The sequence below is a fragment of the Stegodyphus dumicola genome, chromosome 3 (genome assembly GCF_044657685.1).
Source record: "Stegodyphus dumicola isolate Sdum_Otavi_A_Nest chromosome 3, ASM4465768v1".
NCBI lineage: Eukaryota > Metazoa > Arthropoda > Arachnida > Araneae > Eresidae > Stegodyphus > Stegodyphus dumicola.
In genome coordinates, this window is record NC_140770.1 from 278,152,268 (window position 1) to 278,176,432 (window position 24,165).

Genomic DNA, 24,165 nt, shown 5'->3' on the forward strand with positions numbered 1-24,165 from the left:
GATACAAAACTAAATCTCTCATTACTGAACCAGTTTCCTTACCTGCTGATAGAGTGGAAAATGCTGCAGCTTTCGAAGTAGTTGGTATTGACTTAGCAGGTCCCCTATTTGTAAAACGTGGGGACAAAGTATGGATGGTTCTCTACACGTGTGCTCTTTATAGAGCAATTCATTTAGAGTTAATAACGTCGCTTTCCACTGATGCTTTTCTGTTATCATTTAGACGTTTTGTTGCTAGAAGAGGAAGACCTAGAGTGGTTTATACAGACAACGGTACAAACTTTAGGGGAGCTTATAATAATTTTTTAGAAATTGATTGGAGTAAAATAACTCGACAAACAGAAATACAGAAGATCGAATGGAAATTCATTCCCCCCACTGCTGCCTGGTGGGGCGGATGGTGGGAAAGACTTGTTCGAGTAGTCAAAGAACTTCTTAGGAGAACATTGGGCAGAGCTGTTCTTACCTATGAAGAACTGGAAACAGTTATGTGCGAATGTGAAAGGGTAGTAAATTTGCGACCCCTGACATATGTATCCGAAGATACAGAAGACTTAGTTCCACTTACACCTGCCATGTTTCTGACCGACAGATCAAATTTAGATGTAACTGATATAGATACAGTAGACACCAATCATCTCAGGAAAAGAATCAGATTTCATGCAAAATTAATGAAAGATCTCCGTGTACGTTTTCGAAAGGAATATTTAGGACTACTTATTCAGAAACGACAGCAAAATTCACACTTTCCAAATATTCGAGTGAATGACGTTGTGTTGATAGGAGATGATATCAAAAAGAGATTGAATTGGCCTTTAGCCAGGGTTACGGAACTGATTCCAGGAAAGGACGGTAAAGTGAGAACAGTTAGATTAAGAACGCAAACTAACAATTTAGTACGTCCGATACAACGAGTGTTTCCCTTAGAAATCCAAGATGATGATTTGTCAGGTTCATGTCATCCAAGTGATCCTCAAAAACATCAATCTGCTGTAAAGTCTTCAGATTCTCATCGTGGAGACGACATGAGTACCTCTCATCATTCAGAAATTTCTGGGTCACCCCGATCTCCGGACTCAACTGATGTTTCCGATGTATGTGATAGTTCTAAGACTATAAAGACACGAGCTGGTAGAACTGTTAAGATGCCACTAAGACTGAACTTGATAGACTTAAATGTTTTGAGTAGCTATCCAGCAACTCAAAGGGGGGAGGATGTTGGGAATGGCATCACTAAGCCAACGAATCAAAAGCCAGATAGAGACTGACGTCATGGGACGCCAGAGGAAAACGAACAGTTCCGGTTTAGTTAGCTAAGAACGATGTTTGCATGATGTGGCTAGATAGATATTGTAGCTAGATAAATATTTCATATTCTTTTAACTTGTCTTTATGTGTAAATAAATCTTTTTGCTTAAGTTTAAATGAAGTACTCCATTTATGACAAGATAGCTGTTAATTCATTGGGTAGATGACTTACGAATCCCTTCTGAGCTAGCCATTGTTCGAACGTAACGCCTTACGTAACACTAGTTGTTTGACACAACACTTTCCTCCGCTTACAACAGTTGTCTGATGAAATCTGTTCCTCACCTTACAACACAAGTTGGCGAAAAAAATGAAACTGTCACCAAAGGAATTTGATGTAAATATCTAAATATTGCCATAACATAGTAAATAATTAATTCAATGTGACCTCGTCACAATATGGATTAAGCACGAGCTCACAAAACAGAACAAGACTATGCAAAGTGTGCCTTTTATCTCTTTAATAGGAACAAACAGTAAAGTTTCCTAAAATTTATTAGGACTACTTATGAAATGCACATTTTATATGATACATAATCTATCCAATAAATATGCAAACTACGCTAGTAGGGTGACATTGAGTTTTAAGTTCGGCCACGCACATTTGCTTTCTGTTGGCAGGAGATCCACTGGAGCGACAAAAATTGCCATACTCTCGAAGCAAGAACACAGCTAGAAGTGGATTTTTTTTTTTTTTTTTTTTTTTTTTGGCTCTTGTCAATGATGCATATTAATGAACACACAAAACAACAAATCAACATCAAATTTTTGGCGAAATTTCAAAAAAGCTCTCAGGAAATTCATGAAATGTTGACGGATGTTTATGAAAATAACTCGCTGAAGAAAACATCTTTTTGCAAGAGGATCAAGCATTTTAGTGAGGCCCTTGAAGACTTCCAAGGATGAAGCAAGGTCAGGACGAACCTCCTGTGTTGAAGACAACTTAGCTTGCACTCGAAATAAACCTATATTTGTTCAAGAAAGATCACACTACAGATAAGATGTGATGGTATGGGTGCAATCAACATAGACAGACGTATTGTCCTGTATATCATTCAGAATGGCACTTTGACAGCTCAAAGGTATGCAGATGAGATCTTGAGACCCCACATCATTCCTTACCCTGCAGCCATTGGTAATTCCTTTCTGCTAATACAGGATAATGCCAGATCTTGTACAGCTCGTCTTGTGGAGAACTTTCTTGAAGCTGAAACGATACAGTGTATGTAGTGGCCCCTATGCTCTCCTGATCTCAACTCAATAGAGCAGCTTTTGAACACACACTGATGACAGGTTGCTGCAAGACCAAGGCGTCCTGTTGCTATTCAAGACTTGGAGATAACACTTCTTCAAGAATGGAGCAGAGTCAAAAGTCATTAATTCGGACACCCATAATCCGGAATGATCTATAATCCGGACTTCAAAGCTACAAACTTTCTGCGCATGCGTTGCGTTCACGAGTTCAGGCATTTACGAGTGTGCGTAAAACCTTTACGGCTGCAAATATGTTTGTGCGCAGGCGTGTTTAATGTGTAACGGACGGTATGATGTTGCAGATTGTGTTGTTCCTTAATCTTCGAATTGGATCCGGCTTATTATTTTTTGCAGAGCAATTTCATAAAAGTAAGCTTGAACTTTCTATTATGTCAAATAGAATTTCTGATATATATTTACTAATATGTAATTTGTATCTACAAAGCGAAAGTATGTTTCGAAATCCAAAATCTGTTTATCAATTTCACCCCGCGGATTGGAAGTTGATCTGTCAGCACTATCCTTATCTTCAGGGCAGACGTTTTTATTTTATTTGGCTTATAATTCCTTACAAAGTGTAGTATTTCATCTCGATGTACTCAGTAGTATTTCATCTCGATGTACTCATCAGTCTTTGATATGATTTAAATCAAGTTCCTCGTCATTATAATTCACTTCCGATAGTGAAGAAAGTGACCCAGAGGTTATTGAAAATGAAAACATTTCGATTGACAAATTAGTCGGTATTCTCAACACAGCAATTACAGGACTTGAACAGCGGAACATTGTAACTAAACAAGAAATTATATCTGTTTAATAGAATTAAAGAGAAAGTATTATCACATGAAACGAAGCAACTTACATTGAAAGAAATGTTTAATAAAGTAAACAAATAAATATTAAGTTTTTCTTTTTGTAAAATTTGATACCCTTTAGATCATAATTGTTCTTTATTTCATAAATTACAGTTTCATATTTTTAATTTTGTAATTTCTGCATGCCATCTTACCAAATTTAAACTGATGATCTATAATCCGAAATCACCGAAGTCCCGACGAGTGTGGATTAACGACTTTTAACTGTACTTGTATTCTCCATTTCATGCCCATGCATGGCTATCATGCAACATTTTTTTTTCACTTTTTTTGCTTGCTCCCCTAATTTTTGTTAGCAGTGTATGTGCATATATATGTATGTGTATACACATATACATATATATGTACATTTCTGAATCTGGTCCTGATAAGAGAAAAGTACCAAAATCTTTTATGCCTTTTAAGGAACTATCTGAATGACTACTTCTTAACAAAACATTAATTTCTAACAGCTTCTAAGAACTGACACAAACTGCATTTCTACAGAGGTAAGTTTTACTTGATAACAGAATGTTTTTTAAAATCTTTACCTGGTGGATGGTAAAATAAGCCGCTGTGTTGGAGTAGACGTAGGTGGAGTTGTTATAGTGTAAGTCTGAGCCCCACTGTTCAGAGTCAACCGAGAATTTTCTACAACAGGGCTGGCTGTTGGTGTCAGAGTCAAAACCTGTGAGGCAGCAACTGGAAGGGTGGATGCCTGTTTATTTACAATCACTCCTTGCACACAAGGGTTTGGACTCTTAGATGATGATATTGTGCTACATAATAAAAAATAAGAAACATGGTTAAAACTCCTTGTTTGGAAGCATTACGTTTTCTTAACCCTACACTGCATTATGTTGCCAAATAGCTACACAGTTGATTTTTCTTCTTAATGACCATCAAAATGTAGCCATAAGGCAACACTGTGCATCAAGAGAAAGTTTCAGACATCTTTAATTCAATTACGACCTTTCATTCTCAATAGATGGCACTAGTTACCTGTAATGTAACAGTAAATGAAATCGCAGGATACTCTTTTCAAATCACTTGAATGACCAAATTTTGTGGTTGCTATTTACAATTAAATGTTTTTCTATGAACACACACACACATACACACACACACACACACACACACACAAAAAAAAAAAAAAAAAAAAATCATATGCATAAAATTAACATTCATATTCCATTTAAAGGCTTTTTATGTAAAAGCTATGTAACAGCTAACATTAAGAAAAAAATTAGGTCATAATATATATCTGTATATATTATGGCATATCTATTATAACATTATGCAGGAAGGATGCAATGAACAATAACTCAGTACTGCAGTTCAGAAAATATGTACTCTATATATATTTCTTACTCTAGATCAGGGGTTCTTAACCTTATTCCCCATCTGGGTACATCTGACAAACAGGAAATGCTGGCAGGAGCAGTAAAAAAAAAAAGTACTGTGATTCTTAATATTTCTTTATTTTATTGCAATCATAAGCATCATAAACAATACCTTACATTAAAAAGCTAACAAAAAATTCAAAATAGTTGCATTTAATGCAATTTTTGGGCCACGGGTTGGGCGCAGTTGATACTAATATAGTATATAGCGGACAGTCGTGAGCAAAAAAAAAATAGCTTCGTGGGCACGGAGTTGAGAACCCCTGCTCTCAATTTTTTTTTTTTTTTTTTTTTTTTTTTTTTTTTGTTCACGCAGTTTTAATTATAAGTCTTTGTGATAGGACTAGAAGTAATTTATTTCTTTTTTTAAACTTTATAAGCTAAAATAATGGAAGCAAATAGGTCTGTTTATGTTATTGATACGGATGAAACATAAAAAGTATTGACAGATGAAATATGCAATGGCCTTTCAAGTGGAAAGGATGAAGATATGGATAATAGAGATGAAGATCCTACATTTAATCCTAACATACAGCGCTTTGACAGGAAAGAAAAGTGTCATATGAAAGTAAACTGTCCTCCTGTTATAACTTACAACAAGCACATGAAAAGTGTGCACTTACTTGATAGTTTGATTGGAAGGTAAAAATAATCATGGGAAGCAAAAAGTGATATTTTCAGTTGTTCTACCATCTATTAGACCTGACAATTATCAATTCTTGGTTGTTTTATAAAAGTACACAAACAAAAGTTTAGTACTGAAAAGCCTCTAAACTTATCAGTTTTAGACTGCAGTTAACACAAACTTTGTGCTTACACAGACAAACAAATCTCTAAAAAGAGGGAGACTGTGAGCCACAAAGGAAGTAACTGGAAAACAAGCAAAAAAGACTTGCTCAAGACAGCTTCCAAGATAGAAAAAGAGAGAGGTAATCATATCTGACAGAACTGACCATTGATCAGAGCACTGATACAAATAAACAACAATGTAAAATGTTGAGTTGCAAAGGATTTACTAGAGTACATTGCACCAAATGCTTAGGTCCTCCATATTTTTACAAACAAAAACTGTTTTAGAGATCATTTAAAGCAATTTTTGTCTGTTGAATGCATGGTGTAGCCATTTGGCATGGTTTAATTTTTTTGTTTATTATGTTCAAATGCATGTTGTTGCTATTTGGCACAAGTTAATATTCAATTAAAAACAGTGAAAATTTAAGAGTTAATTTTTTTTAGCGTTTTTTCATGTTTTCTCATTACATTCAAGTACATACATATTTTTTCCAAGTAAAAATCATGCAATAGAGGGTTAAGCATGAACTCTCTTTCATGTCCACAGCCAACATTTTGGGGATAAAAATATACATGGGTTAATTTATCACAAACTTAAACTAATGCAAGTTTTCATACATAATTTTAAAATTCCAAACAATTTTGCCATTCTAGCCTGGCCAAAACAGTCATGTGTTATACTAAGAGGAAATCTTTGGGAAATTTTCATAGTTTAAGGGGGAATTTGGTTAGCCTTTTATTTAGCTTATAAGTATTTAGTTTATAAATACAAAAAACTGCTTATACTCTAGTTTTGGTATTTATCAACATTTTCTATACTTTTTGTTGTTTAATTTATAAAATTGTATTAAAAAAATTAAATCTAAATAACTGTCTGTGTATTTTTCAAATTTGGGAAAAGAGGGAGATAATTTTTTAGCAGTTGTGAAATGGCTGACATGTTGCAAACTACTGTACAATATGCATAGATGGGTTGCCACAAAACAACTTTTTCGTCACACTGTAGGTCGTTGCCACAGAACTATTTCAGCAATATACTGCTTTGCTTCATAATTTAGCTATATATTAGTTTGCTTCATTGGAGAAGGGACACATAATCAGAAATTACCAAAAAAAATTTTTAAAAGAATTCTTTTAGAAAAATTTTATTGGTTTATTACAAAAATATAATTAGCACCATACTAAACCTATGAATCTGCAAAATCATTACTTCAAAGGGTGAAGGTAATTTCAATGTTCGAGAAAAATAACATTAAAGGCATACATGTCTAATAAAATAATGTTTTGCCCATAATAATGGTATATTCATGAATGGAAACATCTTGTAATTTACCTTTGCTGTATGCGAAAGTGATAGATGCGCTGATGTTTGAAGTGGATGATGGCCATAATAATGAGATTCAATTTTGCATATCTCATGTATAATGGGAATAATTTTAATAATTTCTAATTAATTTTTCTAATTAATTAAGCAAATTTTTAAAAACATTTAAACATAGGAAAAGAAAATCTGCAAAAACAAATCATCAATAAATAATGTTTTAGCTAAACTGCACGCACTGGTACCTACAATGGTTTACAACACTAACATAAAATAACAGAAATCTTAAATCATTAACATACTCATTTTGACCATAGAACATTTTTAATATATGAATTCTTCAGATATTTATGTGTTTCTGTGAAAATATAACATTTACATTTTCAAGATTTATTCCACTTTAAAGTTCAGCTTTTGGAAGACTCAACAGTTGATTTTTAAAAGATCTTCTACTTTACAAAATACTTCTCATAAAAAAGTCAATAGAGCTGCCTACATCTGTTTACTTCATTTAATAGAAAAATTTAATTTTAATAATTATGTTCAAAGGAAATGAAGTAATATTTTTATCATACACTTCATGTAAACTATTAAATCTATTAACAAGAATAAAATACAGTAATTAAAATTTTGTGTCTTATTTATAGCCTTCTCATTCCAGAGTAAAATAACCAGTTTTCAGTCGTTTCTTTAACTTTCTATTAACCTCAAAAGCAAAAACAAAATTAAACACTTGCTCAGTTTTTAACTGCTTAACAGTTTTGCCCGTATGTGGCATTACATAACCATAAAAAACAAGTCTGTATTTTTTTCAGGGGAGGGGTTGCTGTATTCATAGTGAAACATCTGTTTTGCTATATAGTGCTGAATTTCCTGATGGTTTCATTTAATAAATTTTATTACAAATCAATAAACTCTTATAATCTTACTATTAAAAGCATATAAATCAGCTTTTAAATTATATTATTCTCGTTCACATGTTTTCTTTCATTCATTCCTTGTTTTAAAATATACCAAAAAACATTCTTCGTATGGCATTCCTCATTTTAAAATAGATTATGCAATAGCAAAAATTTCCAGATGTGTAGTAAATACAATATGTAAAGCTATATAAATTATTTATTACTACCTGAATATGTTAAAAAAGCCAGCATTATAGAGGTATTTTAGAGTTCACTACTCATACTAATGTGTGTGCAAAATTCCGTAATTGTAATTTTTTCTGTCGATGAAGATACTTTATTTTTGACATAGGAGTAATTTTTCACATATAATTCATTAAAAATGCAGTTTTCTTTCACGTTCTGCAATACAAAAACAGAGAAATTTTGAACAGATTTCTGAAACTTATTGGGCAGAAAAGTGGTTAATATTTCGCCATATTCAAAATAATTTATTATAGTTTCCCACAATATTCTCTAAATGTTATGAATTATGTTAATATAACTTATCATAAAGATTACTACTTACTTGCCATGACCGTTGGCTATATACTTGGTATTACTTCCAGTTAAACCAGCTGGAACACCACTCGCATGACTAGTAGGTGTACCCAGTTGAATGCTGCCTTGAGCAGGAACAGCCATCTGCACCACACCTGAATAAAGATTTCCTATTTTATTTAATAATTACAATAAAATAAGCATGTTAAAATTGAAAGATAATTTTTTTTATATATATAATATGTTTTATGCCATTTATATTGAATTTGGTTATGCTAAAACTTTATACACAGAAAACGCTTAAGGCTTCAGTAATCTAGATTTCAAATTACAGAGTGCCTATGGTTTAAAACCTTTTGTGATACTGTTACTTAGGATGGTCTCAGAGCGAACTTCATCGCGCTCTTACCAGCACCTCAGGTGCCCCTTAACGGGGATTCTACACAAATGAGACCTTGTTTGGATTGCTACTAAACGGTGAACTGGATGAAGGAGAAAAAATATAGGCACTTGCTCTGTAATTATTGTGCTTATATTAAGCTTTGCTCTTTTTTCATTCCTCATTTCATTTCAATGAATTGAATGAAAATTTTATATGCAATTGCTGTTGTTACTTATATCACTTGCTTGAAAATATCACCAAGTCCACAAATTTTATTGAGGCAAGTAGTACAAAATTCCATCTGTTGGTATTTCATCTAAGAGGTATGATCGCCTTTATCTGGTCATAAAATCTTGTGTCACCTGGTATGTATTTCCTTATAATTTTACATACTTTGTTTTCTTAAATGGTGCAAATATCATCACAATGAATAGAAATTTAAGAAACCAAAGACTGAAACAAATAATTACAAAAATTTAGCTAATAAATGTGCTTTAAATACAGGTCTTCAGCAATAGATCAAAAATTACATGCCATTTAGAGGTTCAGAGGTTTAAGCATGACTCTGCCAAACTCAGTCAGAGTTTTGAAGGAGAATCCCACAGGGGATGAATCCAATGGTCTCCCATACTTCTTTCTTCACCACCAAGTGACTCGTGAGGACTTTTAACTTGCCATGTATTTTAAGTGACACCATGTCATAAGGATACAATACACTTACTAACATCCATTTGAACCTAGGCGCAGTGATACAGTCAGAAACCTTAACCACTTTACAGATCAGGGTGACTTATATGTACCTTAAATGAAATTGCAATGCTGAAGTTAAAAAACTGAAAGATAAGCTAATAGTGAACATACTTCATAGTGAAGACATATGACAATAAAGTTACAAGCAAACAGAATTAATTGACCACCAAAGGAAGAGAGAGACATCATACCCATAAATAGTATTTTATTTATTTTTCTAATCATAAAGAAATGTGATTCAACAAGAATGTTAGTTAAATTGGCTGTTCCTTTGACTGATGTCTTTAGCATGTTAAATGAGTTTATAGATATTAACTTTAATATCTGATTTTCTGTGATTATAAAAAGAAACAATTTTAGATTTACTTTAAAACTCTAAGTGGCCAAGTCAAACATATTCACATTCAAAAATATTTATTACAATACCTCTACGTACACAAACATACATATGGGCCCTAAAGAATTAAGGTAGTGTGTGTATATATATATATATGTAATGATATTTTTAAATCAATTGATTAAATTACATTCTAATAATATTGCTTAATAATGTGTTGGCGATTCTCTACCTAAATTGCATTCCTGTTCCTAAATTTTGGCGAAATCCTTTCTTTAGTATAAAATATATTCCTGTTGGCGCCCGCCAAATCGCCAAACTCATAAATCTGTCATATTACATAAAGTCCTTAAGAACACTCCTGATGAGAAGATAGCGTCACCTCGTGATTTCAATTAATATCGCTGATTGGATGAGCCTCGTGACGCACACATAGGGATAAATAGGGCTTCTGCTCAAGGTACGAAGAGAGAACGCTTGTGAGATGGATGCTAAAATAAACCTACCACTTTATATTCCAAAATTTGTCTCATTCCTGTTGCCCCGGCTGCACAAAACAAATAATGTATGAGAAATTACATTTCAGAAAGCCGGTAGGATACCACCTTCAAAGGGATTATCTAAAAAAGAAGATACCCCAAGGATTATACGGATAAAATGTTACGCACTTTAGATGAATTTGCCGCTGTACGACTTCTATGTTTCTACATTTTTTTCTAGGCGTTCTTGCTTCAAGAGAATCATCCTTCTGTTACCTGTATTCTGGTATTATGCAGATTTTACGTCCAGAGAAGCATCCTTTTGCCCCCTGTGATGCGTGATCTGTGTTTCCATCGAAAGTTCGTTGTTCATCAAATGTGCTCTTACCGTTGACCTACTTTTGAGGATGGAAATCTTTCCCTACGTCTACGCCGTTCTGTGTTGCTCTCGAGAGCTTTGTGCTTGTGTGGTGATTGATCGTGTTTTGCGAAAATCTAATCAAGAGTGCACAAAAATGTGTATTTTCGTGTCGATTTCATCACTCGTATTCTCATCACAATAAGGCAAACAGAAGCAATTAGTAAAAAGTTTGGCAATGTAAATGATATTATTACTATTTAATTATAATTTGGCGATGTAAATGATATTATTACTATTGAATTATAATTACTGATTTAATAATAGTGTTTTTATTTTGAAAATTTTAAAAAGTATTATTTTGGCATAAATGTATTTTAAATTTGGTATTTAAAGGATGTATTTTGGTTTTTAATATTGTTTTGGGAAAATTTAAAGGTTATTATTTTTGAGTTAGTTTTATTTATGAAAGTATTATTAAGAGAATAATGGGTAATGAAAACATCTCTGATCCTGATGGTTCATTAAGGGCAGCTAGCGCTGAACCTGAAACAAGTATTCCCTTTGACGTGCAGAATGATATGGATATAAATTCGTGGCTTGAGTACTTTAACAAAACTCATTTAGATAAAGATGAAACATGGAAGCTTAATAATGTAGCTCGATATCTAAAAGGTAATGCACTTAGCGTATATGTCAAAAACTGCCATAAAATTACTAAATATGTGGAATTAATCCAAATTTTAAAGGAAAATTTTTTCGACCCCACTTTAATTACGTTTGGACCAAGGACCAAGGCGTTTGAATTACGGAGTACCTTTGCAATTAAATGCAATTACCTCCACATCATCGTTCAGAAAATTGGAATGGATAAGAGAAAGCATTAGCTAAAGTTTGTGAAAGAAGCAGTTAAGCAAAAATCAAGATTCGTTAAGAGTCCTCTTGTTTGGACACAGGAGGAAAGAACAAGCGTTGAACACAATGGAAGGCATTGAGCCCCCCGTCGCGAGTCAACTGCTTGCTCTCAGATACAAAAGGAGAGGCAGCCGGAACGCTCAGCGTGAATGGTTGCCATGGATACGAGTCAGCTGATGGAGAGAGGCGCGGAGACCGGGCCCCGGGAAAGGTAAGGTAACTGTATTCAAGCTATGAGCTAAGAGCCTTGGGGTGGTCGGAGGGGGGGGACGAGGTCATTGACCAAAGAAGGCGAAGGAGTCGAAAAAGCGGTTGCTGAGGGAGTTTTTTACGTTCGTAGAACGTTCGAGCTGCGAGCAACTCGAATCCACCAATTTCTTAGCGCACACCTTGGAAAATGCGCTGGGAGCCGTTGTCCAGGTGGCTCCCTCTTTTTACGTTTGGTGATTTTGCCAATTACAAGTACAATCATAAAGAGGACATAACGCAATATTTTCGCAAAAAATTAGATATTGGTAAAAAATTAAAGAAGTTAAGAAAAAGAATTTTTATAAAATTGTAGTACCTAAACCTTTAAGATTAAAATTGTTGAATAAAACCCATGAAAATTTTGGTCACCCGGGAGTTCAAATTATGCTTAACTTAATCACCCCTCAATATTATTGGCCTCATATTAGCGAAGATATCGGAAATTTTGTTAAACGTTGTCATACTTGTCAACTTAATAAAAAGAAAAAACAGAAAAAATTTGGTCTTATGCAAGACGTACCCCCAACCGACAAACCTTTCGAATGTCTCTCTATTGACACTGTGGGAGGATTTAATTATTATAATTCTACAAAAAAGTATTCACATATAGTTATTGACCATGCAACAAGATATGTCTGGGCTTTTCCCTCTAAAAGTGTAACTTCAGAAACCTATGCCAATTGTCTAAAACAAATATTTCAAATACAAGTCCCCGAAAAAATTTTGAGTGACAGGAATGCAGCCTTCACTTCCTCTAGATTCAAAAAATTTCTTAAAAAGCATAATGTTAAACAACTTTTAACTTCATCTCACCATCCCCAGACAAATGGTAAAGTAGAAAAAGTAAATCAATCAATAGTAAGTCGACTAAAATGTAAAGTAAATTCTTCTTCTAAAAAAGTACCATGGACTAAAGTGCTAGAGCAAGTTGTTATCGAATATAACAACTCCCCTCGTACGGTAACTAAGTTCACCCCAGCATACTTACTATTTGGTAACCTCCCTTTTGAATCTCCAATTGATCAAAATAAATACCCTTCCTTAAATGAAGCAAGGGCTTTAGCAAAGAAAAGAATTATCGAATACCACCGAAAGAATAAAACTAGATATGACATCAGATTTGTAGAATCTAAATTTCAACCTGGAGATTTTGTCCTTTACGAGGAATTCGAATACCCAAATACTAGAAAATTGACTTCACCCTATTCAGGCCCTTATCAGATTATGAATAAATTATCTGAAGTTAATTATGAAATCGACAGGGAAAATTTTCACACGAAGAAACCAACTGAGATTGACCATACGTCAAAATTAAGGTTCTATTATCCACCCGAGAACTTTAAATTACATCATGAATAAATCAAAATTTATAAATCAATAAACTATCCATAACCCTTCTTTTAGTTTTCATCTTGTTGTCCCCCTTAATAATTGATTTATCTCTCAGTGTCTGAAAAGTTTGTCTGCCCCTTTCTTTTACTGGGCTCCTTCAAACTTGAGTTTCAGGTTCAATGCACTTTCCGTGTGGGAAACACTCAATTGAGGCTATACTACAAGTAGAGTACTATACCCTCACATTTCCTTGAGCTCATGTTTTCCTATGTTTGTGTTATAAATTGTAGCAACAGTTGAAAAAGTTAAATTTCAGCTGTTGAAACTTCTGAATTTCATTTTATGTTTCTGCAGCATCGTGTACAAAAAACTGTTATGGATGTTCGAAGTTAAATTTTGTTTTGTAATCATTAATAAGAGAAAAATAGAGTGACAAAATATGTTAAAAACCTAGCAAGATGTGTATTTTCAACAAGAGTATAAGAGCTCTAGTATCGTGACATAAAAACTCAAATGTTTTCAGTGCCAATGCTGATCCATAATTCTAGAGCTAATTAAATGATCCGGAGATCTCCAAAGACCAGTAAAAGACTGAAGATGAGCCTGAATGACAACTCTAATGATTGTACGGACTCATACACAAACTGTGAATGGCATGCCCTAAGATATAAACTTACAAATTCAGTTATATTACTATTTCCTATTGCCGCGTAGCTAACCAGCAATATGTTATTAGTGCTTTATTTGTTCTGCACTTAGTTACTATATTATAATTTCATTAATCATTTATTATATTTTATATACTGTATTAATTATATTCAAATATTTTATGTCATATTTTATGTAAACATTTTGTGTGCCTTGAGGTAAATCCAATCAGTTTTCCTACTCACTTAATTTCCTAATAACTAAATTTTCTGCTCTCACTATCTGGACTGTCTTGAGCAGACGGCCGCGACTGCAAGCCTTTTCAGATGGGGGGGGGGGATAATCTGTAATGATATTTTTAAATCAATTGATTAAATTAAATTCTAATAATATTGCTTAATAATGTGTTGGCGATTCTCTACCTAAATTGCATTCCTGTTCCTAAATTTTGGCGAAATCCTTTCTTTAGTATAAAATATATTAACCTGTTGGCGCCCGCCAAATCGCCAAACTCATAAATCTGTCATATTACATAAAGTCCTTAAGAACACTCCTGATGAGAAGATAGCGTCACCTCGTGATTTCAATTAATATCGCTGATTAGATGAGCCTCGTGACGCACACATAGGGATAAATAGGGCTTCTGCTCAAGGTACGAAGAGAGAACGCTTGTGAGATGGATGCTAAAATAAACCTACCACTTTATATTCCAAAATTTGTCTCATTCCTGTTGCCCCGGCTGCACAAAACAAATAATGTATGAGAAATTACATTTCATATATATATATATATATAATTTAAAGTAAAGTAGATAGAACAAACGATAAAAGACCTATGTGGTCAAAAATTTTACACATGGTGGTGCATAATTAAGGAAATCAGAAGATAAATTTTAGTATGCACGCTAAAAAGTTGCTAAAAACTGTGGCTCCGCGAAATATACATTGGAAGAAAACATGCCAATGTACAAATGCCTTAGTTGCCAACTTTGAAGTCTTAAAAACCAGAAGAAACTGGGAGGATTTTGCACTGCATGGTGGCACCATTTCAAACGAACTCCAAACTGAATTTATTCGCATTATAATGCAAGGTTCAGATTATTGAACTATTTGTAATTCAATTCTGATGTAAAATATATTAGTATTTAATTGGATATTCTAAATTTTATATTCTTTAGCTAATTTCATCTTTTAATTTTCTTAAAACTTTTATACTGAGAAAATTCCGAGTAGTAAAAGAAAGTTTTTGCTTATTAAAGTACTTTTAATATGATAAAAATAAAAGTAATAATTAATTAAAATTAGTAATAATTAAAACATGATAAAATAAAATAATAATCAGTAGATATAGCATTCCAAATGTGTGGATAATTTTTGCGTAGATTATGTAACAATTTTTGTGTGGGTAAACTTAGTAATCTACCACATATTAAAGAAAATTAAATTCAAATATTAACTGTTTGCACATTGCATGAATCTTCATATAAAAATTTACATGTGTTGCACTAGATTAATATAACTCAGATCAAATGTACAGAAACTCAGATGTATCAGATAAAATTTTTGTATAAAATTTTTAATATGGTTGATAAAATGTAATAAGAAAAGATACAACTCAGATGAAATAAAGTTTAATAAGAAAATTATTTTGAAAATCATTACAGGTTGGAGAATCAAAATTTGATAAGATTCAATGCAATAAAAATTTTAAAATATCAATTTAAAGCTTTAAGGTTATGCCCAAAGGGGTGTTTTTTTAATGTTTTGTCTGTTACCTTTATTAAACATAATGTTCTTTACACTTAAATCCTAAAATTCAATTCAACAGCAATATCATAAAATACTTTAAAGAGCGTATCTTTAGAATTTCTGACATACAGTCTTGCACACTGGAGATAAAAATGTTTACTTTTTCCCCGTACAGTGCTGCCATTGCTTGCTTTGAAATCATCAAGTTTGTTAATCAAAAACTCACAAATGCTTTACAAAATATGAAATTGATAATAAAACAAATTCCAATTTGGGGCTTTCAGATGCACATATTTGAGTGAAGACGTACGTTATTCAAAATTTGAAGGCTCTAGGTACCGTTGTTTTACCACAATGCAAGAAACATATATACATTTATGAAGATTCTTCGTTGTTTAATTTCATTAAATATAATACAGGGCTCTAATATTTGGTGGCAAAAATTTAAAAAGTGATTTGCTGTTTATAGTGAACCAACGCAAAATGCCAGAACAAAATTAATAGCCCTTTTGGGCAAATTGGCCCTTTGGGCTAAAAATACAATTCAAATGAAATAAAGTTTAACAAGAAAAATTATTCTGAAAATTATTAGAGGTAAAGAAATAGAATTTGTCTAATAAATTTCATTAATTCGATAAACTTCATTTATTGTGGGTGAATATTTTCTTAAGTAAAGACTGAAAATTAAAAACCAGCAAATTTAGTAATCAATGCATTCCCTAGATCTTATACTAAGAAGCTGAACTGTGCTACTGCATGACTGGCCTTCATCACTAAAATAAAAAAGAATGGAAAACTTCCTGATGTTTTAGCAGCATTAGGCCAGCTTTACTTCACAGATAAGAGATGAGAAAATTTTCATGAATGCTGGCAGATCTTCAATAATACACACACAGTTCATTTTTTGTAATGACTGGTTGCTCACGCAGCTAGCTGCCTAAAATAATAATTATAAAAATAAATAAGATCTGACTGTATTTTTATTTAAAGTTAAGAGTAAAAAAATAGCAATAAGTAGAAAAAGTACTCTTAAGAATTGTGTTTATTGCTTTTAAATCAATTTATTATTTGATAACAGAAAAATTAAATTTGAAAATATCGTACTGATGAATGGTAACGAGGTACGAGATATGTGGAAGATAAAAGAACATTTTAGGCAATGGCAACAAACTGCCTGGAAAAAGTGAAAAATAAATACCTTACATTTTGCTGAATGGCAACAGTTTGACACACTGGAGATAAAAATGTTTTATTTTGATAAGTGTTGCCATTGTTTGCTTTTAAAAGCGCCGAGTTTCCTAAATTAATGCAAAAAATTAAATAATGAAAAAAAAATTTTAAATTCAAAGTTCGGGCTGAGAAGTGCACACGTTTGGATGAAGGATTACTCGTGTGCAAAATCTGGTGTCTTGGTGCCACTGTTTTTCCACAATGACAGGAATATACATTCATACCAATTCTTCATTATTTAATAACAGAGATTGACATTTGGTTTTTAAACAAAATAAACATTCATCCCCTTAGCAACCAGAACTTACCATGCAACCCATTATGTACTAGTAACAAACATGAAATAATACTAAAGTACATTTTCATATAGCTACATAACAGTTAATGTTCCAACTTAAAAGCCATAATATTTTAGATTATTTTTCTTGAGGATAATTTACAGTTATCTGAATTATACACACTTGGCAATACTCAAAATTAACCAAAATAAATGCATGTGCTAGTTGGATGATTTTCTGGCAAGAGTACGATATTTTATGTCTTTGAAATGCTATATCTACTCCTCCCATGTACATATTATATAAAGCAAATAAATATTAGTAAAGGATTTTTGCATTCCTTTGTCTCTCTTTCTTTTAATGCTTATGTGATATTTATTTCTCACATAAAGTATTAAAACAAAATATGTAATAGACATATAATTGGTACATAAACTATCATTTATTCAATGTGTGCAATAACATATCTTTAAGATGAATATCATAAATTAATTGTAAATAAATTTGTAAAAATCTATTTTATTATGCTCGAGAGTCTTAATTTAAATTAAAACTCTCAAGTATAATAAAATAAAACTAAATAAAGAACTCTAAAAAGATTAATGAAATTTTTGTATTATTCGTATTTTTTCATGTTGTTGCTTATTTTTTGGAATTTTTCATCTTTTTCCATTTCCTTCCCCCCCAAAAAAATAACACTCAAACATTACTAAGATATTCACTCTGAGGTCCTACATAATTAGGAGAGTTTGAGTGAGCAAGATTGTGCCACTCTTCTTACAATATTTAGTGACACATGGAATCACTTTTACCGTAAAAAAAATTTAAAACAATTTAGTTCAATATATACATATGAATATATATGCCCACCTTTTACATTAGATGATTGTAGTGTCAGAGAAGGAAACAAATATTGCACTTGACCACCTGATCTTGAAATCAATTGTGGAGACAGATGAAACTGCCCAGGAGATGTTGGACTCGACAGTAAACCTTGTGAAGGCATCTGGGTACTAGTTTTAAGAACTAAGTTTGCCAGAACTGTAGTTGGCGTTAACTGAGATCCTGGTGTAGATGGTGTTTGTGGCATACTTGGCAAACCATTTTGCTTACTAGCAGGAATAACTACATTTTTTAAAGTTGCAGTCAAATATTCAGGGGAAGTAAGAGCAGGAGATGCACGAGGAGAAGGAGCTGAGTTTTTTGAAATGGGCGGACTCAAAATTGCCATACTGTAGTGAGTTGCACCTAAGGCCCCGTTAGACACAAGAAATCCTTGAGATGTTTGAATTAATGAAGCAGATATCGGTGATATTTGCAACTTGGATTTATCATTCTGAACAGGAACAGAAGAAGTGGGAACTTGCAAAGTTTGCAGCTGCCTATTCACAGTTGGAGTTTGCAATGACACGTTTTTTGAGTAATTTGTATGGACAGCAGATGTAACTGGTGATGGTGAATGACTGAAATTAATAGAAGGTATTGAAAGTGGTGGAGGTAAAGTACTTCCTCTAGACAACTTTTGCACTGTTTTTTGAATGCGTGGTTTTGGAGAATCTCTTGATGCTGTTGAAACCAATAACTGATCAAATGTACTTGACTTCTGATTGAGTATAGATTGAGATTGTAGGCCACCTTCCTCCTGTGATGATGTTTTTGACACCAAAACAGGCATATCTGGAGATGCTGATATTCTGTCATTCACTCCTTGCTCTGACGTTACAATTATTGAAGGCTTCTGGCTTTCAACAGGAAATATGGTAAATGCATCTGAACTATGAACTTTGGGAGAATGTACATCTTTAAATACAGCACCGGTGGGTTGGAAATTAGATCCTGTAGGTAATGGCCTTAAAAACGGTACACTTCCCGAACTGCTTGAGGCATGGTTATTGCTACTGTTATTTGTTCCAATGGGAAATGGAACTTGAGAATTAGAGCAAGGATGTGCTTTTATTGGTTTAGGACGGTGGGTAACTTCAGCTGAAGGTCCAAGTTTCATAACAGGAGAGAACCTCTGCTGGGGAAATGCTTTGTTTTCTATAAGAGATTCGTCATCTGATTGACTTTCGGTGTCACTTTCTGTAACTTTTTCCTTGCATTTTAAATCAATGGGAGGATCTTCAATTGATAATGACTTTTCATTTGCTATAAAAAGAAAATAAAGTACTTTTAATAAATTTTCTAAAACAAATCATTGATGATCTAAGAGAATAATTACCTAAAAGCTCTGTATCAAGATAGTTGACCCATCACCTCCAAGTTAAAAGTAATGTTGCTTGCATACGGCTTCATAATAGATTGAATGCACAAGTCAAAAATTTATTCTTATCACAAGACATATAACAAAACTTTGGAATTTTTCTCAGAGATATTCGTTCATGTGTTCACAATATCAGGCAGTAATAATCAGGAGAACGCAAATAAGTTGAATAGAATGCAATTCACAACACATTTAAAGAGAAAGCTAATCCAATCTCACCACAAATTCGCAACAATAACAACAGCAGCTAACTAAACAACTGAGCTGAGATGTCTCTGTACGGCTTTAAATAGTTTTTAACCGGCCGCACGAGATTGTTCTAGCATTTTCTGCTTCTCAAGATTTCTGGAAAGCAATAAAAGGATGAAACTACGATTACAGCTAACACAGTATTCAATTTAAATATAAATTACCAAGATAAACTTCTACTCAATGTTAAATGCACATGCTCCTGTATTTCTAATTTTCCGGCATAGCTTTTCTCTTTAAATGCACATTGCACAAGGAAATACAAATATTTTAATTATAATTCTACTAAAACTATCTAACTAAATACAAATTTCATAACATTAAGAATTCTTTTTAACACTGAGAACGTTTTTTTCAGATTAAACAAATTATTTGTATTATCAAATTTTAGTAAACTGCATGATTTTAAAAAGTTTAAAAATTATTAGTGACTTTATTTTCGAAATCATGAGATAATGGCAAAAGAATAAAAATATGAAGTTTGAATATACTATATTTTCAAATACGAAACTGTATTCTCTAAAGTCTTCCAAAAGCAGAAGTAATTTTGGTATATAAAGAACTGCAGAGTGGCAGCAATCATATTGTGCAAAGAGATGAGGTTTAAGTGCAGAATGAGTTTACTAGAACTTTAAATTACATCACATAGTATTTTTGATATACCTTTAAGTGCATTTTGGCATTTGTATATATAAACTTAATGGTTAATTTAAAATCTAACCAACACTATTCTCTTTCCCAGTATCACTATATATCTACACGGAAATTCCTTTTGTTCGAAGTTCTGCTCTAATTCTGACTATACCAAGTTGGATTCTGATCAAAAACTGCAATAAAGCTATTCCCTTATGTGTCTAAGTTAGCCAACAATTTTTTGACTTAGTACAATATAGTCTGCACCTCAGAAATTTTTAATAACTATTCACAAATAAAATTTCTCTTTTTCCAGGTAAGAAGACTTATCTCACAAAATATTTAACTACACATAATTTAGTACATTTTAGCTTTTCCATAACACAAAAAATATTCAATCACTGAGCACACAAACAACTTATTTATACCTAACTGAAAAGGCAGCATGTATACTGCATTTCTTTTATTATAAGACAAACTCCCTCTATAAATATGTCTCCAGATAGAGGTCAACATGTAAGAGTTTAGGAGAGGGATTGATATTTCAAGATGCCATTGATTTTTAAGCATATATGTTGTGTTTGGAGTTATCTACATAGGGAAAATAGGGCATCTTAAAAACTGAAGTTCAATAACAACTTATGTGAAAGTAATCACCCCTTGCAATTACCCAATGAAGTTAAATCCCTTACTGTTACACAAATAAGAATAAAGGAGATATGTATAAAAGTGAGTTTGTTCAAATAATACAAATATCTAATCATCTAATAATATTAATAACAGTCTGGGAGTACTTTTCTATTAAAGCCATACTTGCCACTTTTATTGTTTGAGTATATTTTCACTCTTGTCAAGAAGGAAGAGGTATAAGAACACAATGTTCTGTTGGATCATGCATTTCTTTAATCACTGCCATGTGATTATTTATGGTATCAGGAATTAACACTGTTACTCCTTGAATTTCCCTCCCCTCCCCTCTATTTTTATGGTCTGAAAATTGACAGGAGAACATTATGCAAATAGTTTAATTTCCGATGGACACGGTTACAATAACAGCATAATAAATGAAAAGTAGTCATGGATAAACTAGTTAACTATCACAGTATTATTATTTTTTTAATTCCAATAAGAATACAAAATAACATTCAAATATCTAATATGGTACTCTTCTTTCTATTTCCCCGTAACCTGATTCTCGCATATTCTTATAGTTGTCACAGCCACCTCATATCATCCATAAATAATGAGAAGGTGAATTTACGACCAACTTGCCCAAACAGTCAACTGAATGTCAGTTTGTCTTTGGTCATTTTGATGGGTTGGTTCTTGCATTAGGCTGGCATAAAGGGAAAAATTACATGAATGATTTTTAAATTTCAGAACCTGGAACTAAAATGAAAGAAGCAAAAATAAATGAGGAAATAAGGCATCTATTGATTAGCAAATGAAAACTTGCTTCAAGGCTGGTAAGCTGGAACACAAAGGCTGGTTGGAATAATGTTAAGAAAGGTATGTGTTAATTCCTTGTTATCTCATCCTAATGTTAAAAATTGAGGAAACTGACAAAACCTTATACACAAAAAGAAAAATCTGATGTGGACACCACATGACTTTCTCATATGTCATATTAAATTAAACATATTTTTTGCTGCACTTCATTTAAACTTATTTCTTCGAATAATTTCAACTTAGCAAATCCCTCAAAGCAAGTTGAAAATGACATCAAATATTGCAAATTTTGAAATTAAACATCCCACTCAATTTTTGGCATCAGGAGACAAAAATCGCATAATTTTATTTTTTCATAAGGACTATAAAACTTTTCCAAATATAAGTACAGGAACTGAGAGATCGCAATAAAAGTTAAATTTTATTATTTGTCCAAAATTAATTTTTCTTAAATTTGACATTGTCAAAAAAATATTTTCATCATTTAAAGCACTTCTGTAATTAGAAGTATAAGACTACAACCAATAATTCCGAAAATAAAGGTCAGGGATGTGGGAGCGTGTGTGTGTATATATTATATTCACAGCTTTTGTGCAAGTATTAGGCAATTTATTATGATTAATTAAAATGTTTAGTTACATACATAAATCACAGAGACTTAGATATATACACTAATTGAATTGGAAAAAGCAACACTATGAAAGATTGGGTAGATGGCAATTAATACACAGAATAGAGCATGCATATGTAAATAAGTGATGCTATTTATAGAAAGAATAAATTTATACAGTGCCTGAAATATATAAGGAATCAGTAAGATTTATGACCATCTGTTTCAGCAATGAAAGTTGCAACCCTACAAGGTTACAGATTCGATTAGTGTGGGGATTGCGTTCTGAGAGATGGTATGCTGCCCATATGCTCTGAACCCTCCTCCAAAGTTCGCCTTCCGTTAATGGCTGGGGCAGTGCAGATAAACGGCATTAAATCACATCCCAGTTATCATAAAATTCATTCAGCAATAGCAGTCGGACTGGCTCTATCTCCCCAATGCCATCAGATTCTTAATCGCCAAATATCATCAAGCAAACCAAGACGCAATGCTACTGAGATGTCCAAATGTCTTACTGACGACACCTCGCAGTCGTGTCGATGATTTGGCATTAATGGCAGTCTGCACAAGGGTGGCTTGCATGCAGGCTGCTTTCAGGCAAATGTTGGGGAAACTGTTCTCCCAGATATTGGAACATCCAAAGCTCCCACCACATTCCATTCACCACCGCTTATCTTGGCATGCATCAAACTGTGCACTCTGTAGTATGTCCAGATGAACCTGATCTTTAGCAATTATTTACATTTCCTTCATTGATCCCTCTAGACCAAAATTTATGTACAGCGGATGATCTACGTGAGTTTCAGCAGTGATATGACAGTAAGACCTACCAACCATATGTAAGCTTACAATGTCATACCTCGTAAAATCATCCAGTTGCTGAAACAACCTATTATGTCATTGTCTAAGCATGTTAAACTTCTTGAAATTCTGGATTCCCTAAGCAGCAGAGTGTTGGTTCATTCACAATTTCCTTCACTTTTATCTTGCACTATAATCACGTGATCAACTTGCATCTTATATCATCTGCATGACTTTTTCCACTATGTGTTACCTGAAATTTGCATATTTATACAGCCAAATCTTCATCATGTTGCATGTTAGGCAGTATTATACTTTCAGTACTGCTGATTTCAATTAAAAAAGGAAGTGCACAACTAGCCGTTATATACACCTAGATATTCTATACAGCCCCATATCCAAAATTTCCCATTCTACAGATAACTTTTTTTGAATTACATGAAATACATATGTGTGTATGTATGTACAGACATCATGAAAAAAAATATTTTGAATCCATTTTGGAAAAAAAAAAAGTCTTTTATTCAGTCCATGTAAACACACGTCATGCAAAAAATAGTAGTCAAAATGAATATTTCCATTGAAATATGATATCCAATATTTTCTGTGCATATAATACTTCCTTTATTTTGTACAAAGAAAATAAAAACATAATACATCTCTGTTCTCCCTCCCCCTACACAGAGCTGATTTTTAGAGGATTATGTTGTAAAAGCACAGATGTTCCCTGTGCTTTTACAACATAATCCTCCAAAAATGTTGCTGTTCCTGAGTATTATGTTTTGTCTAAAACTGAGCTAAAAGTGTGAAGAAAGAAATAAACCAAAATGCACCACTATGGGGCTCAAAACTGCAAAATGGCTTTAATGAAAAAGTACACTTTTCGAAAAGTTTAATACACCTTCACTTTCAATACACCCACACTTCACTACTGAACTTTATAGTTATACATCTTTAATAAAGATATAATATATATTTAATAGACAAGATAAATGTTTACACGTGAAGAAAAATTCAAAAATGACAATTTGCACATAACGTAACTACCAAATATAACAAGAGATATTCACTTACATA

The 24,165-nt window shown here is 32.8% G+C and overlaps 1 protein-coding gene across 2 annotated transcripts in view; it reads right to left on the reverse strand.

Annotated features, from left to right (window-relative positions):
- The window catches only part of LOC118195585 (protein capicua homolog), a 122,311-nt gene that overhangs the window by 60,355 nt on the left and 37,791 nt on the right, over positions 1 to 24,165 (reverse strand). For both annotated transcript variants that reach the window (XR_015040464.1, XM_085814210.1), the window contains exons 9-11: positions 17,951 to 19,228; positions 8,403 to 8,529; positions 3,968 to 4,195 (exon numbers count right to left, since the gene is read on the reverse strand). Coding sequence is in view for 1 of the 2 variants with exons in the window: in XM_085814210.1 (XP_085670336.1) it covers positions 3,968 to 4,195; positions 8,403 to 8,529; positions 17,951 to 19,228 (1,633 nt within the window). In the remaining variant the exon portion in view is untranslated. The remainder of the gene's footprint in view (positions 1 to 3,967; positions 4,196 to 8,402; positions 8,530 to 17,950; positions 19,229 to 24,165) is intronic.